This window comes from Amblyomma mixtum, chromosome 3 (genome assembly GCF_055824585.1).
Source record: "Amblyomma mixtum isolate Tamu chromosome 3, ASM5582458v1, whole genome shotgun sequence".
In the NCBI taxonomy this organism is placed as follows: domain Eukaryota; kingdom Metazoa; phylum Arthropoda; class Arachnida; order Ixodida; family Ixodidae; genus Amblyomma; species Amblyomma mixtum.
In genome coordinates, this window is record NC_143014.1 from 6,106,226 (window position 1) to 6,122,307 (window position 16,082).

Here is a 16,082-nt window from a genome sequence, read left to right on the forward strand (position 1 = left end):
TAAAAAGACGCAATTCCATTAAGAGTTCAGAAATGTTCAAAAAGCTGCTAGCTTTATTCCATAACTCACACGGAAGTTTTTGTGCTGTGACTGACTAATGTTTAGAATGTCAAAGATATCCCTGCTGCCTCAAACTATATTTAAAGGTGGTGGATAGACAACTTTTTCCTCAAATGTTTTGTCTGCAAATACTAAAAGCAAGAACGCATCACTAGCATTGATACTCGTGTGGATGATGTTCATTTGGAGTAAGTGCTGAATAATAATTAAAAATCAAAATTCCAAAACACAAACATTTATTGACGGTGACAGCATAAACTTGCAAGATGTGCGAGTATCGTGGGCGAAAGTGGGTAAATGTATCGGGTGCAGAAAATGCATTGTATTAAACCTGCGAAACGTTAGGGGTAAAAACAGCTACAAACGAAAACCTTGACTATGCAAGGATCGCATTTGTATGCGTAAAACAGTTCCTTAATAAACACATACGTCAAACAAACATACAAAAACGTCAAACAAAGTCTCGTTGCCATTAAAATGGCAAGTAGAGAGCCTTAAAAGAAGCTTGGTGTCACTTTAGTAGATACGCAGTCATAAGAGCTCGGCGATCTTAGATTGCACCGCACAATAGAATAAGGCTATAAAAATGGTTTGGTTTGGTTTATGCGGTTTAACGTCCCAAAGCGAGTAAGGCTATGAGAGACGCCGTAGTGGAGGGCTCCGGAAATTTCGACCACCTGAGGTTCTTTAACGTGCACTGACATCGCACAGTACACGGGCCTCTAGAATTTCTCCTCCAAAGAAATTCAACCGCCGCGGCCGGAATCGAACCCGCCTCTTTCGGCTCAGCAGCCGAGCACCATAACCACTGAGCCACCGCGGTGGCTCTATATAAAAATGTTATATAAGATGCAGTAATGCAATATTCTTGATTGGAACGTGACGTTAATGCACAGAATCAGTTAACCTATAATTTAATATCTTCTTTTATGTCGTCTTTAAAATGATATAAGGATGTTAGAATCATAATACAATAAAAACAACATTACATATCTGAATTTGAAGCACTTATTCTCAGCACTTTTTTGCTACTGTTCTTACAGGGGCCGCCGTGGTGGCTGAGGGGTTACGGGGCTCGGCTGCTGGCTCGTAAGAGGCGGCTTCGATTCGGGCCGTGGCGGTCGAATTTCGATGGAGGCGAAATTCTAGAGGCCCGTGTACTGTGCGATGTCAGTCCACGGTAATGAACCGCAGCTGGTTAAAATTATCCGGAGCCCTTCACTGCTGCGTCCCTCATAGCGTGAGTCGCTTCGGGATGCTAAACCTCATAAACCAAACCAAACAAAACCTGTTTTTAGAGGAAACAAGGTTATGGCTTATGATTTATACGCCAGGAAGGGAGTCAGTGAGTTTCATGCTGCGCTGTATTGTGGAGCTTAGATGGACAAATGTGCTTCCAGGATGGAAGATTTATCGAGTTGAGGGCTTATTCCACTTCGGTCGGAAGGCCATTCCAGCCACAGCATGTCATCATGAAAAGTTATTGCACAGATGTTGTGGTATCGGGTCATTCTGGGCCAACAGCATTCGGGCGGTTATGGCTAGAAATGCAATGTGCGCGCGGGATTCTTCAGTTCAATGCTTAAATGCTTAACACAGTCACGTACGGGTAATCGTGATGAAAGCGAGCGCTAAAAAATCAGCGACAAAAGGACGCTGTAGATGCCTTTGAGATTTTCAGTACCTTCGCTAAAATACCACCAGTACCAGCAAACCAAGTAGTGTTTAAACAGTCAGTAAGCATAGCAATGCCCTGAGGTCCAAATGAAAAACTTTCCATGACCGGGCCACTCCATGGTATAATTGGTGAATACCGAAGAAAATGCAGAGTTAAGTACATTCGCGGGATCAGATTCAATAGGAACAAATCCCGCATCATCACAGCGAGACATGGCCTCAGCTTCATGGAACATAAGCATTTCAGGATTTTTGTGTTATTGATGGCAAAGATTTGCAAAAAAAATTACGTTTATTTTTTGAGGTTTGGGTATTTCAGCATTCTGTAGGGTTGTAATACTTGGTCTCGTCAATTTAACCCTGCGGTCGCGTGCCTCGCAACACTAAAGCCGCTATTGTGCTGGAGACCGAGTGGAACTCACTTTTAATGGGCCTGTGACCACCCTCTGGTGAAAACACTCTCTACACCTCTCGGAGCGAGCCTCCTCTCCTTCCGTTCCCTCCTCGAGATTTTTCTCTCCCGCTCCTCGTCGAGTAGGCTCGGCAAGGCAAAATCACCCTTCCTTCTCCGATGTTAGCCGGAGGCGTGGTGTCTGTGGAGTGCGTCACATGTCTACGTCATGGCCCCGCCTTCAATAGAATTCTTTTCTTGGTTTTTGCTACTGGGTCTATTAGAGCGGAGGGGGGCGGGCGCTGCGGGTTTCCTAACACCCTCTCTGTTTTTCTCTTTGGGTCTCCTCGCGGTGTTTCGCCGCTAGACTTCTTAGCGAGCGCATCCTTTCATACATCTGTTTGTCATTCTCAGTTAGCGAGCCACCTTTTCATTTTTTTAGGCCTCCCCACCGTTGCACGAGCGGAGGGGCGGAAGTCGGTTGTGTTCGAAACACACGGCGAAGCGCGGACCCGGCAACCGCCCGTTTGCTTTTCTCCATGCGTGTTTGTGTTCTGTGTGCTTGTGTCTTTTCTCCGCTCCAAAGCCCATGTCATTCATTGGAGTCAAGGCGTAGGCAAGATGCACGAAGGATAAGCGGTGTGTGTGCGGAGCGGTCAAGTGGGCGAGCGAGGGAAAGGCACGGCTGCACTAGTAATTAAAACCTTGTTTTGGGGCGCTTGCGTAGAAGAAGAAAAAACTGAGAAGGGAGCGCGCACGCAGAGCGTCTCGTGACGTGATCACGGCGAGGGGGGCGGAGGCGAACCAACTCACTCAGTTTTACTGTTTTTGCTTTATATGGCTAGGGTTCAAGGCTGTGGCCGTACGCTCCCTCGGCAGTTTTTTTTGTTGTTGTTCCTTCATGCGGGGTTGTAGGCATGTGGCAAAACAAAAGGCGCTGCGGAAAGCGTTGTGCAGACGACGCGACGCCAAGGCTACGCCCAACCTTGTCCCGTCAGTCAGAACGATGCACCAATGGAGTGCCTTTAGCGAAAGTAACCCTCATGACGTCAAGGGGGATCAGAGTAGTGGGGAGGGGACGTTTTTGTTGAAGGAAAGAACGAGCGGGCTTTGATTTGAATTTTCGCAGCTTTTCGGGGCGCGCATGGCTCCAGTATTTTGCAGAGGTTATCTTCGATGCCTCATCTATGCAGTGGGCTTGTTTTTCAAAAATGTCCGGACCCTGGTCAGTGACCCCTTAAGGCTGAAATATTGAGATGACGCGGGGCAGTGTTAAAAGCGCTCTCAGAACATTTGCCCCGTAATGCGCTCAAACTATAAGGTCCGTGACCAGGCAGTTACAGCTTGCGCGAAAATAAAGCTGCGTTTAAATAAGCATCAAAACGTTGTTAAGTATATTCTTTTTTTAAGACATATGAAATATTTAGTATGTATAACTGTGTCTGTGTAAAAAGTTTTGTCTCTAGCGTTTGACCGATCTTTCGATGTTTGTTGCTGTTTGCCATGTAAAGGGGGGTCCGGGGGTCCCTCTAGTGATCTGCGATCACTTTTTACCCGGACCTACCCACATCTATGATGTAAATAAAACAAACTTCAAACTTCAAGTTCCGCGCCTTCACACCTCTCGCTGAATGAAAGTGAACTCGGTGCCTTAGGAGACTGTGGCCCACTTCGAAGGGCCGCTCTTATCAGTGGTCATCGCAGGTGCTGGAGAAGAGCGAGGGCCAGGTGCGCAGTCACCCGCGGCTGTGCGGCAAGCTGTCCCCTGAGCCCGTGCACACGCGCAGCTCCTCGGTGTCACTGCTCTTCCTCAGTGACCGTGCGCTGGACAAGAGCGGCCTGCACGTCAGCTGGCGAGTGCTGGGCTGCAACGAGGAGCACCGGGCGGCCGCCGGACGGCTCCGTTTCCCGCGCGACGGCGTCTATGCCGCCTTCCCGGCCACCTGCCGCTGGACGGTGTACGCCGGCAGCGACCAGACGGTCGAGCTCACGCTCACCCGCCTGGACCTCCAACGATGCGACCTCGAGTACCTGCGGGTGAGCCTCTGCAATCGCCGTCACGTTTACGAGACCATGCTGTGCCGAGCACTAGGAGTGTGCCAGCGATAGCTCTAAACGTCGCGCTACTCATGTTATGACAATCACCTGTAGTACAATAGAAGCTTCTCATAATTAAGTGGCTCGGTATGTAGGCTTTCTGCTGGGTTACCATAATACCTTTGCTTCGGTGTTCAAATCAAAACACATTGCATCGTCGAAATTGAGACTAATTACATCTGAATTCATACGTTCTGTCAAGTGGAATTCGATCGTCAACGTCACCAGAACGCTTGAAAATGGTTTGGGTAAAAAGTAGTAACATAACCTCTCCATCACACACACATACACACACACACACACACACACACGCACGCACACACACACACATAGACTCGGTCGCGCGGGCGTCGCAACCATCGTCGATATATCTGCCTGCCGGAGCAGTGGGGTAGTCGCGCTATAACAGCAGCCGATTTCGTTCACTCAAGCCAGAATTCAGAGCAGCACAGTCGTGGGGCGCGAATGCGCTAAACACGTGATTTTTTGTAGTTCGTGGACTTTCCTTAGAGCCCACAAAAAAGATACACTTGAGGCTTTCTTTATCGCAAATAAATAGATTGGGGTTTCTCAACGTGCTCTCCAACTTTGCTATTCCCATCTGCCATGTAAAGTCAGTGCTTGCGCATTTAGAAAATTATCTTCATTATTCTTTAATTAATTGCAATACAAAAAATTGGCTAGATGTACAAGCCGGCTGGTAGCTGTATGTAAGTGGTTTCCCAGGCCTCCATAAAATATCTTATTTTTTAACCCTTGGCTTAAGATAGCCTGGACACCCTGTATATATAACCTTCGAATTGCGAAAAAGGTGCTATGAACAACAAGTTACATATTTATAAATTCGACTGACACAGCCTTAAAAATATAACAGGATAGATAAGCGGGCGAGTTGGTGATACATAATGCAAAAAAAAGCGCGAACAAACGGAGACTTGTTCGTGTGTATTCTTCGTCTAGTCCCCGTTTGTTCGCACTGTTTTTTGCATTACTTAAAAATATAACAGGAGTTCACTGTTAATTATATAACAAGCAAAGGAACATCCGCCCGAGCCTCGCGGTGTGATGTCTTCTCGATGGGTCCCGGCACTGATGTATGCTACCAGGCACGAAACTTTGAACGCCCGCCTCTGGTTTGTTTTCGCTGTGGTAATCCTGGGCACATTTGAAGATTTTACCATCTACGTCGACCTTCCTGATACGGGCCATCAACCTTCACAGCCCGACCGGCCTACAAGAATGCATCTACCACGACAAACTGCACACCGCCCTTCGGAATTCTTCCCCGGCGTCGGGTCTGAGTGTGACCCCTCCTCCCACGCTTCGGACGTGGCGGTCGCCGTCACCTCGTCACCAGTCCTTGCCGCATCATCCGAAAAACCAACCAGCGCGACCGATGGAGGCGATGCCGCTGGGCTTGCGCTCTGTTCAGATATCCCTCCTCTTTTTTCGATACTCAAGAACAAAGTTTGTGCGGCTGCTAATGGTGTGCCTGCGTTAGTTCTCGTTGGTACAGGTGCAACCGTTACTGTGATCAGTAGGAGATTGAAGTGCTTGCTGGGACGCAAAGTTACATTTAAATGCGATGAAACCTCAACGATTTGTGGCCTGAGTGACAAGCGGTTGCGTCCTCTAGGAGTGTGTAATCTGGAAGTTGAATTGGGTGGAGCCATTTTTCAAGCTGAATTCCCCGTTTCCCCTTGCTCTACCAATGTCGTAGTTTTAGGAATGGACTTTCTGAAGCTGTGCGGAGCAAAGGTCGCCTGTGGAAGTGGCGAGGTTTATTTCGGGCGTATGATTGTGCCCAGCCTCATGGAAAGTTACTGTGACGCAGCAACGGTGTTTTGTGTATCCCAAGATACTGTAGTGCCACCAGGGACTGCAATGTGCGTCCCGATTTAGCTGCACCTGCCAACCGTGAATTGTTCAAAGCGCTTGTGCAACCCCTACATTCGACCTGCTTAAAGCCCATTGTTATTATGCCGCACTGTGTGATATCGGTTATTACCGGCAACGTGTGGTTCTGTACCATTAATTCGTCTTCTCAACCCGCCGTTCTGCCGAGCGGCTTAAAACTCGCTGTGTGTGGACCCGACGTGCCTCCAGCTGTGGCGTCAGTCATAGCTGTGCCCGCTGAACCTGTCCAAGACTCCAGCGCTGAACGCAAAATTCTTGGCGACACACGATAAGGCTTTTCGCGCATTGGGCCACACGAACCAGTGTCGATAGTGAGACGGGTTCCAGATGTGGGAACAGAGGGTGGTCCACCGGAATGGAAGTCGAAGACAGCCGTGTACCGCAGTAGAATGTCTAATAGCAAGCGGCGTTGAGTGGCGCGGAGTGTTTCATTGATCAACTGTGGCCGTGACATGTGAACTGAGGCGCGGGGATCCTCCTACAAAAGCTGCATCGAGCGGCCCCTGTCTTCATTCAGTGGTGCTGCAGCGGTGGCGGTGGCGCAGTCGAAGGTACTCCGCCTCAGCCTGTCTTAAAGTTCTTGCAGAAATTTCTGCATGGAGCTGTCCACCTTTTTGGTCATGATATCAGCACACAGCCGATACCAACTGAGGCCGTCACGTGTGCACTCAGGCGCCGGGATCCTCCTACAAAAGCTGCAACGAGCGGCCCCTGCCTTCATTCAGTGGTGCTGCAGCGGTGGCCGTGGCGCAGGCCCATGTACTCCGCCTGAGCCTGTATTAAAGTTCTTGCAGAAATTTCCGCACGGAACCATCTAGCATCTTGTTCACCATATCAGCACGCTGGTGATGTCAACTGTGGCCGTGTAGTGTGCACTCAGGCGCCGGGATCTTCCTACAAAAGCTGCAACGAGCGGCCCTGCCTTCATTCAGTGGTGCTGCAGCGGTGGCGGTGGCGCAGCACCCTGTACTCCGCCTGAGCCTGTCTTAAAGTTCATGCAGAAATTTACGCACGCAGCCATCTAGCATCTTGTTCACCATATCAGCACACTAATAATGTCAACTGTGGCCGTGTCGTGTGCACTCAGGCGCCGGGATCTTCCTATAAAAGCTGCAACGAGCGGCCCTGCCTTCATTCAGTGGTGCTGCAGCGGTGGCGATGGCGCAGTACCCTGTACTCCGCCTGAGCCTGTCTTAAAGTTCTTGCAGAAATTTACGCACGCAGCCATCTAGCATCTTGTTCACCATATCAGCACACTAATGATGTCAACTGTGGCCGTGTCGTGTGCACTCAGGCGCCGGGATCTACCTATAAAAGCTGCAACGAGCGGCCCTGCCTTCATTCAGTGGTGCTGCAGCGGTGGCGGTGGCGCAGTCCCATGTACTCCGCCTGAGCCTGTCTTAAAGTTCTTGCAGAAATTTCTGCATGGAGCCGTCCACCTTTTTGGTAATGATATCAGCACACAGCCGATACCAACTGAGGCCGTCACGTGTGCACTCAGGCGCAGTCCCATGTACTCCGCCTGAGCCTGTCTTAAAGTTCATGCAGAAATTTCTGCATGGAGCCGTCCACCTTTTTGGTAATGATATCAGCACACAGCCGATACCAACTGAGGCCGTCACGTGTGCACTCAGGCGCCGGGAAACTCCTACAAAAGCTGCAACGAGCGGCCCCTGCCTTTATTCAGTGGTGCTGCAGCGGGGGCGGTGGCGCAGTACCATGTACTCCGCCTGAGCCTGTCTTAAAGTTCTAGCAGAAATTTCCGCACGGAGGCATACACCATCTTGTTCACCATATTAGCACACAGGTGATGTCAGCTGTGGCCGTGTCGTGCACTCAGGCGCCGGGATCTTCCTACAAAAGCTGCAACGAGCGGCCCCTGCCTTCATTCAGTGGTGCTGTAGCGGTGGCGGTGGCGCAGTCCCATGTACTCCGCCTAAGCCTGTCTTAAAATGCTTGCATAGATTTCCTCACGGAGCCGTCCAGCATCTTGTTCACCATATCAGCACACTGGTGATGTCAACTGTGGCCGTGACGTGTGCACTCAGGCGCCGGGATCTACCTACAAAACCTGCAACGAGCGGCCCCTGTCTTCATTCATGGGTGCTGTATCGGTGGCGGTGGCACAGTCCCATGTACTCCGCCTGAGCCTGTCTTAAAGTTCTTGCAGAAATTTCTTCACGGAGCCATCTGGCATCTTCTTCACCATATCAGCACACTGGTGATGTCAACTGTGGCCGTGACGTGTGCACTCAGGCGCCGGGATCTACCTACAAAAGCTGCAACGAGCGGCCCCTGTCTTCATTAAGTGGTGCTGCAGCGGTGGCGGTGGTGCAGTACCATGTACTCCGCCTGAGCCCCTCTTAAAGTTCTTGCAGAAATTTCCGCACGCAGCCATCTAGCATCTTATTCACCATATCAGCACACTGGTGATGTCAACTGTGGCCGGGACGTGTGCACTCAGGCGCCGGGATCTACCTACAAAAGATGCAACGAGCGGCCCCCGTCTTCATTCATGGGTGCTGTATCGGTGGCGGTGGCACAGTCCCATGTACTCCGCCTGAGCCTGTCTTAAAGTTCTTGCAGAAATTTCTTCACGGAGCCATCTGGCATCTTCTTCACCATATCAGCACACTGGTGATGTCAACTGTGGCCGTGACGTGTGCACTCAGGCGCCGGGATCTACCTACAAAAGCTGCAACGAGCGGTCCCTGTCTTCATTCAGTGGTGCTGCAGCGGTGGCGGTGGAGCAGTACCATGTACTCCGCCTGAGCCTCTCTTAAAGTTCTTGCAGAAATATCCGCACGCAGCCATCTAGCATCTTATTCACCATATCAGCACACTGGTGATGTCAACTGTGGCCGGGACGTGTGCACTCAGGCGCCGGGATCTTCCTACAAAAGCTACAACGAGCGGCCCCTGTCTTCATTCAGTGGTGCTGCAGCGGTGGCGGTGGTACAGTACCATGTACTCCGCCTGAGCCTGTCTTAAAGTTCTTGCAGAAATTCCCGCACGCAGCCATCTAGCATCTTATTCACCATATCAGCACACTGGTGATGTCAACTGTGGCCGGGACGTGTGCACTCAGGCGCCGGGATCTTCCTACAAAAGCTGCAACGAGCGGCCCTGCCTTCATTCAGTGGTGCTACAGCGGTGGCGGTGGCGGAGTACCCTGTACTCCGCCTGAGCCTGTCTTAAAGTTCTTGCAGAAATTTCCGCACGCAGCCATCTAGCATCTTGTTCACCATATCAGCACACTGGTGATTTTACTGTGGCCGTGGCGTGTGCACTCAGGCGCCGGGATCTTCCTTCAAAAGCTGCAACGAGCGACCCTGCCTTCATTCAGTGGTGCTGCAGCGGTGGCGGTGGCGCAGTACCATGCACTCCGCCTGAGCCTGTCTTAAAGTTCTTGCAGAAATTTCCGCACGGAGCAATCTAGCATCTTGTTCACCATATCAGCACACTGGTGATGTCAACTGTGGCCGTGACGTGTGCACTCAGGCGCCGGGATCTACCTACAAAAGCTGCAGCGAGCGGCCCTACCTTCATTCAGTGGTGCTTCAGCGGTGGCGGTGGCGCAGTACCATGTACTGCGCCTGAGCCTGTCTTAAAGTTCTTGCATAAATTTCCGCACGGAGCCGTCCACCATCTTGTTCACCATATCAGCACACTGCTGATGTCAACTGTGGCCGTGACGTGTGCACTCAGGCGCCGGGATCTTTCCACAAAAGCTACAACGAGCGGCCCTGCCTTCATTCAGTGGTGCTGCAGCGGTGGCGGTGCCGCAGTACCATGTACTCCGCCTGAGCCTGTCTTAAAGTTCTTGCATAAATTTCCGCACGGAGCCGTCCACCATCTTGTTCACCATATCAGCACACTGGTGATGTCAACTGTGGCCGTGACGTGTGCACTCAGGCGCCGGGATCGACCTACAAAAGCTGCAGCGAGCGGCCCTGCCTTCATTCAGTGGTGCTGCAGCGGTGGCGGTGAGACAGTACCATGTACTCCGCCTGAGCCTGTCTTAAAGTTCTTGCAGAAATTTCTGCATGGAGCCGTCCACCTTTTTGGTAATGATATCAGCACACAGCCGATACCAACTGAGGCCGTCACGTGGGCACTCAGGCGCCGGGAAACTCCTACAAAAGCTGCAACGAGCGGCCCCTGCCTTTATTCAGTGGTGCTGCAGCGGTGGCGGTGCCGCAGTACCATGTACTCCGCCTGAGCCTGTCTTAAAGTTCTTGCAGAAATTTCTGCATGGAGCCGTCCACCTTTTTGGTAATGATATCAGCACACAGCCGATACCAACTGAGGCCGTCACGTGTGCACTCAGGCGCCGGGAAACTCCTACAAAAGCTGCAACGAGCGGCCCCTGCCTTCATTCAGTGGTGCTGTAGCGGTGGCGGTGCCGCAGTACCATGTACTCCGCCTGAACCTGTCTTAAAGTTCTTGCAGAAATTTCTGCATGGAGCCGTCCACCTTTTTGGTAATGATATCAGCACACAGCCGATACCAACTGAGGCCGTCACGTGTGCACTCAGGCGCCGGGAGACTCCTACAAAAGCTGCAACGAGCGGCCCCTGCCTTTATTCAGTGGTGCTGCAGCGGTGGCGGTGCCGCAGTACCATGTACTCCGCCTGAGCCTGTCTTAATGTTCTTGCAGAAATTTCTGCATGGAGCCGTCCACCTTTTTGGTAATGATATCAGCACACAGCCGATACCAACTGAGGCCGTCACGTGTGCACTCAGGCGCCGGGAAACTCCTACAAAAGCTGCTACGAGCGGCCCCTGCCTTCATTCAGTGGTGCTGTAGCGGTGGCGGTGCCGCAGTACCATGTACTCCGCCTGAACCTGTCTTAAAGTTCTTGCAGAAATTTCTGCATGGAGCCGTCCACCTTTTTGGTAATGATATCAGCACACAGCCGATACCAACTGAGGCCGTCACGTGTGCACTCAGGCGCCGGGAAACTCCTACAAAAGCTGCAACGAGCGGCCCCTGCCTTCATTCAGTGGTGCTGCAGCGGTGGCGGTGCCGCAGTACCATGTACTCCGCTGAGCCTGTCTTAAAGTTCTTGCAGAAATTTCCGCACGGAGCCGTCCACCATCTTGTTCACCATATTAGCACACAGGTGATGTCAGCTGTGGCCGTGTCGTGCACTCAGGCGCCGGGATCTTCCTACAAAAGCTGCAACGAGCGGCCCCTGCTTTCATTCAGTGGTGCTGTAGCGGTGGCGGTGGCGCAGTCCCATGTACTCCGCCTAAGCCTGTCTTAAAATGCTTGCATAGATTTCCTCACGGAGCCATCCAGCATCTTGTTCACCATATCAGCACACTGGTGATGTCAACTGTGGCCGTGACGTGTGCACTCAGGCGCCGGGATCTACCTACAAAAGCTGCAACGAGCGGCCCCTGTCTTCATTCATGGGTGCTGTATCGGTGGCGGTGGCACAGTCCCATGTACTCCGCCTGAGCCTGTCTTAAAGTTCTTGCAGAAATTTCTTCCCGGAGCCATCTGGCATCTTCTTCACCATATCAGCACACTGGTGATGTCAACTGTGGCCGTGACGTGTGCACTCAGGCGCCGGGATCTACCTACAAAAGCTGCAACGAGCGGCCCCTGTCTTCATTCAGTGGTGCTGCAGCGGTGGCGGTGGTGCAGTACCATGTACTCCGCCTGAGCCTCTCTTAAAGTTCTTGCAGAAATTTCCGCACGCAGCCATCTAGCATCTTATTCACCATATCAGCACACTGGTGATGTCAACTGTGGCCGGGACGTGTGCACTCAGGCGCCGGGATCTTCCTACAAATGCTGCAACGAGCGGCCCTGCCTTCATTCAGTGGTGCTACAGCGGTGGCGGTGGCGCAGTACCATGTACTCCGCCTGAGCCTGTCTTAAAGTTCTTGCAGAAATTTCCACACGCAGCCATCTAGCATCTTATTTACCATATCAGCACACTGGTGATGTCAACTGTGGCCGGGACGTGTGCACTCAGGCGCCGGGATCTACCTACAAAAGCTGCAACGAGCGGCCCCTGTCTTCATTCATGGGTGCTGTATCGGTGGCGGTGGCACAGTCCCATGTACTCCGCCTGAGCCTGTCTTAAAGTTCTTGCAGAAATTTCTTCACGGAGCCATCTGGCATCTTCTTCACCATATCAGCACACTGGTGATGTCAACTGTGGCCGTGACGTGTGCACTCAGGCGCCGGGATCTACCTACAAAAGCTGCAACGAGCGGCCCCTGTATTCATTCAGTGGTGCTGCAGCGGTGGCGGTGGTGCAGTACCATGTACTCCGCCTGAGCCTGTCTTAAAGTTCTTGCAGAAATTTCCGCACGCAGCCATCTAGCATCTTATTCACCATATCAGCACACTGGTGATGTCAACTGTGGCCGGGACGTGTGCACTCAGGCGCCGAGATCTTCCTACAAAAGCTGCAACGAGCGGCCCTGCCTTCATTCAGTGGTGCTACAGCGGTGGCGGTGGCGCAGTACCATGTACTCCGCCTGAGCCTGTCTTAAAGTTTTTGCAGAAATTTCCGCACGCAGCCATCTAGCATCTTATTCACCGTATCAGCACACTGGTGATGTCAACTGTGGCCGGGACGTGTGCACTCAGGCGCCGGGATCTACCTACAAAAGCTGCTACGAGCGGCCCTGCCTTCATTCAGTGGTGCTACAGCGGTGGCGGTGACGCAGTACCATGTACTCCGCCTGAGCCTGTCTTAAAGTTCTTGCAGAAATTTCCTCACGGAGCCATCCAGCATCTTGTTCACCATATCAGCGCACTGGTGATGTCAACTGTGGCCGTGACGTGTGCACTCAGGCGCCGGGATCTTCCTACAAAAGCTGCCACGAGCGGCCCTGCCTTCATTCAGTGGTGCTGCTGCGGTGGCGGTGGCGCAGTACCATGTACTCCGCGTGAGCCTGTCTTAAAGTTCTTGCAGAAATTTCCGCACGCAGCCATCTAGCATCTTCTTCACCATATCAGCACACTGGTGATGTCAACTGTGGCCGTGATGTGTGCACTCAGGCGCCGGGATCTACCTACAAAAGCTGCAACGAGCGGCCCCTGTCTTCATTCAGTGGTGCTGCAGCGGTGGCGGTGGTGCAGTACCATGTACTCCGCCTAAGCCTGTCTTAAAGTTCTTGCAGAAATTTCCGCACGCAGCCATCTAGCATCTTATTCACCATATCAGCACACTGGTGATGTCAACTGTGGCCGGGACGTGTGCACTCAGGCGCCGGGATCTTCCTACAAAAGCTGCAACGAGCGGCCCTGCCTTCATTCAGTGGTGCTACAGCGGTGGCGGTGGCGCAGTACCATGTACTCCGCCTGAGCCTGTCTTAAAGTTCTTGCAGAAATTTCCGCACGCAGCCATCTAGCATCTTATTCACCATATCAGCACACTGGTGATGTCAACTGTGGCCGGGACGTGTGCACTCAGGCGCCGGGATCTTCCTACAAAAGCTGCCACGAGCGGCCCTGCCTTCATTCAGTGGTGCTACAGCGGTGGCGGTGGCGCAGTACCATGTACTCCGCGTGAGCCTGTCTTAAAGTTCTTGCATAGATTTCCGCACGGAGCCGTCCACCATCTTGTTCACCATATCAGCACACTGGTGATGTCAACTGTGGCCGTGACGTGTGCACTCAGGCGCCGGGATCTTTCCACAAAAGCTACAACGAGCGGCCCCTGTCTTCATTCAGTGGTGCTGCAGCGGTGGCGGTGGCGCAGTACCATGTACTCCGCCTGAGCCTGTCTTAAAGTTCTTGCAGAAATTTCCCCACGCAGCCATCTAGCATCTTGTTCACCATATCAGCACACTGGTGATTTTACTGTGGCCGTGGCGTGTGCACTCAGGCGCCGGGATCTTCCTTCAAAAGCTGCAACGAGCGGCCCTGCCTTCATTCAGTGGTGCTGCAGCGGTGGCGGTGGCGCAGTACCATGCACTCCGCCTGAGCCTGTCTTAAAGTTCTTGCAGAAATTTCCGCACGGAGCCATCTAGCATCTTGTTCACCATATCAGCACACTTGTGATGTCAACTGTGGCCGTGACGTGTGCACTCAGGCGCCGGGATCTACCTACAAAAGATCCAGCGAGCGGCCCTGCCTTCATTCAGTGGTGCTGCAGCGGTGGCGGTGGCGCAGTACCATGTACTCCGCCTGAGCCTGTCTTAAAGTTCTTGCAGAAATTTCCGCACGCAGCCATCTAGCATCTTGTTCACCATATCAGCACAGTAATGATGTCAGCTGTGGCCGTGTCGTGTGCACTCAATCGCCGGGATCTTCCTATAAAAGCTGCAACGAGCGGCCCTGCCTTCATTCAGTGGTGCTGCAGCGGTGGCGATGGCGCAGTACCCTGTACTCCTCCTGAGCCTGTCTTAAAGTTCTTGCAGAAATTTACGCACGCAGCCATCTAGCATCTTGTTCACCATATCAGCACACTAATGATGTCAAATGTGGCCGTGTCGTGCGCACTCAGGCGCCTGGATCTTCCTATAAAAGCTGCAACGAGCGGCCCTGCCTCCATTCAGTGGTGCTGCAGCGGTGGCGGTGGCGCAGTCCCATGTACTCCGCCTGAGCCTGTCTTAAAGTTCTTGCAGAAATTTCTGCATGGAGCCGTCCACCTTTTTGGTAATGATATCAGCATAAAGCCGATACCAACTGAGGCCGTCACGTGTGCACTCAGGCGCAGTCCCATGTACTCCGCCTGAGCCTGTCTTAAAGTTCTTGCAGAAATTTCTGCATGGAGCCGTCCACCTTTTTGGTAATGATATCAGCACACAGCCGATACCAACTGAGGCCGTCACGTGTGCACTCAGGCGCCGGGAAACTCCTACAAAAGCTGCAACGAGCGGCCCCTGCCTTTATTCAGTGGTGCTGCAGCGGGGGCGGTGGCGCAGTACCATGTACTCCGCCTGAGCCTGTCTTAAAGTTCTTGCAGAAATTTTCGCACGGAGCCGTCCACCATCTTGTTCACCATATTAGCACACAGGTGATGTCAGCTGTGGCCGTGTCGTGCACTCAGGCGCCGGGATCTTCCTACAAAAGCTGCAACGAGCGGCCCCTGCCTTCATTCAGTGGTGCTGTAGCGGTGGCGGTGGCGCAGTCCCATGTACTCCGCCTAAGCCTGTCTTAAAATGCTTGCATAGATTTCCTCACGGAGCCATCCAGCATCTTGTTCACCATATCAGCACACTGGTGATGTCAACTGTGGCCGTGACGTGTGCACTCAGGCGCCGGGATCTACCTACAAAACCTGCAACGAGCGGCCCCTGTCTTCATTCATGGGTGCTGTATCGGTGGCGGTGGAACAGTCCCATGTACTCCGCCTGAGCCTGTCTTAAAGTTTTTGCAGAAATTTCTTCACGGAGCCATCTGGCATCTTCTTCACCATATCAGCACACTGGTGATGTCAACTGTGGCCGTGACGTGTGCACTCAGGCGCCGGGATCTACCTACAAAAGCTGCAACGAGCGGCCCCTGTCTTCATTAAGTGGTGCTGCAGCGGTGGCGGTGGTGCAGTACCATGTACTCCGCCTGAGCCGCTCTTAAAGTTCTTGCAGAAATTTCCGCACGCAGCCATCTAGCATCTTATTCACCATATCAGCACACTGGTGATGTCAAATGTGGCCGGCACGTGTGCACTCAGGCGCCGGGATCTTCCTACAAAAGCTACAACGAGCGGCCCCTGTCTTCATTCAGTGGTGCTGCAGCGGTGGCGGTGGTGCAGTACCATGTACTCCGCCTGAGCCTGTCTTAAAGTTCTTGCAGAAATTTCCGCACGCAGCCATCTAGCATCTTATTCACCATATCAGCACACTGGTGATGTCAACTGTGGCCGGGACGTGTGCACTCAGGCGCCGGGATCTACCTACAAAAGCTGCAACGAGCGGCCCCTGTCTTCATTCATGGGTGCTGTATCGGTGGCGGTGGCACAGTCCC

The 16,082-nt window shown here is 52.4% G+C and overlaps 1 protein-coding gene across 1 annotated transcript in view; it reads left to right on the top strand.

Annotated features, from left to right (window-relative positions):
• LOC149349147 (cubilin-like) overlaps positions 1-16,082 on the top strand; it is a 704,018-nt gene that overhangs the window by 360,862 nt on the left and 327,074 nt on the right. The window contains exon 5 of the mRNA XM_089575415.1: positions 3,833-4,165. Coding sequence (XP_089431541.1) covers positions 3,833-4,165 — 333 coding nt within the window. The remainder of the gene's footprint in view (positions 1-3,832; positions 4,166-16,082) is intronic.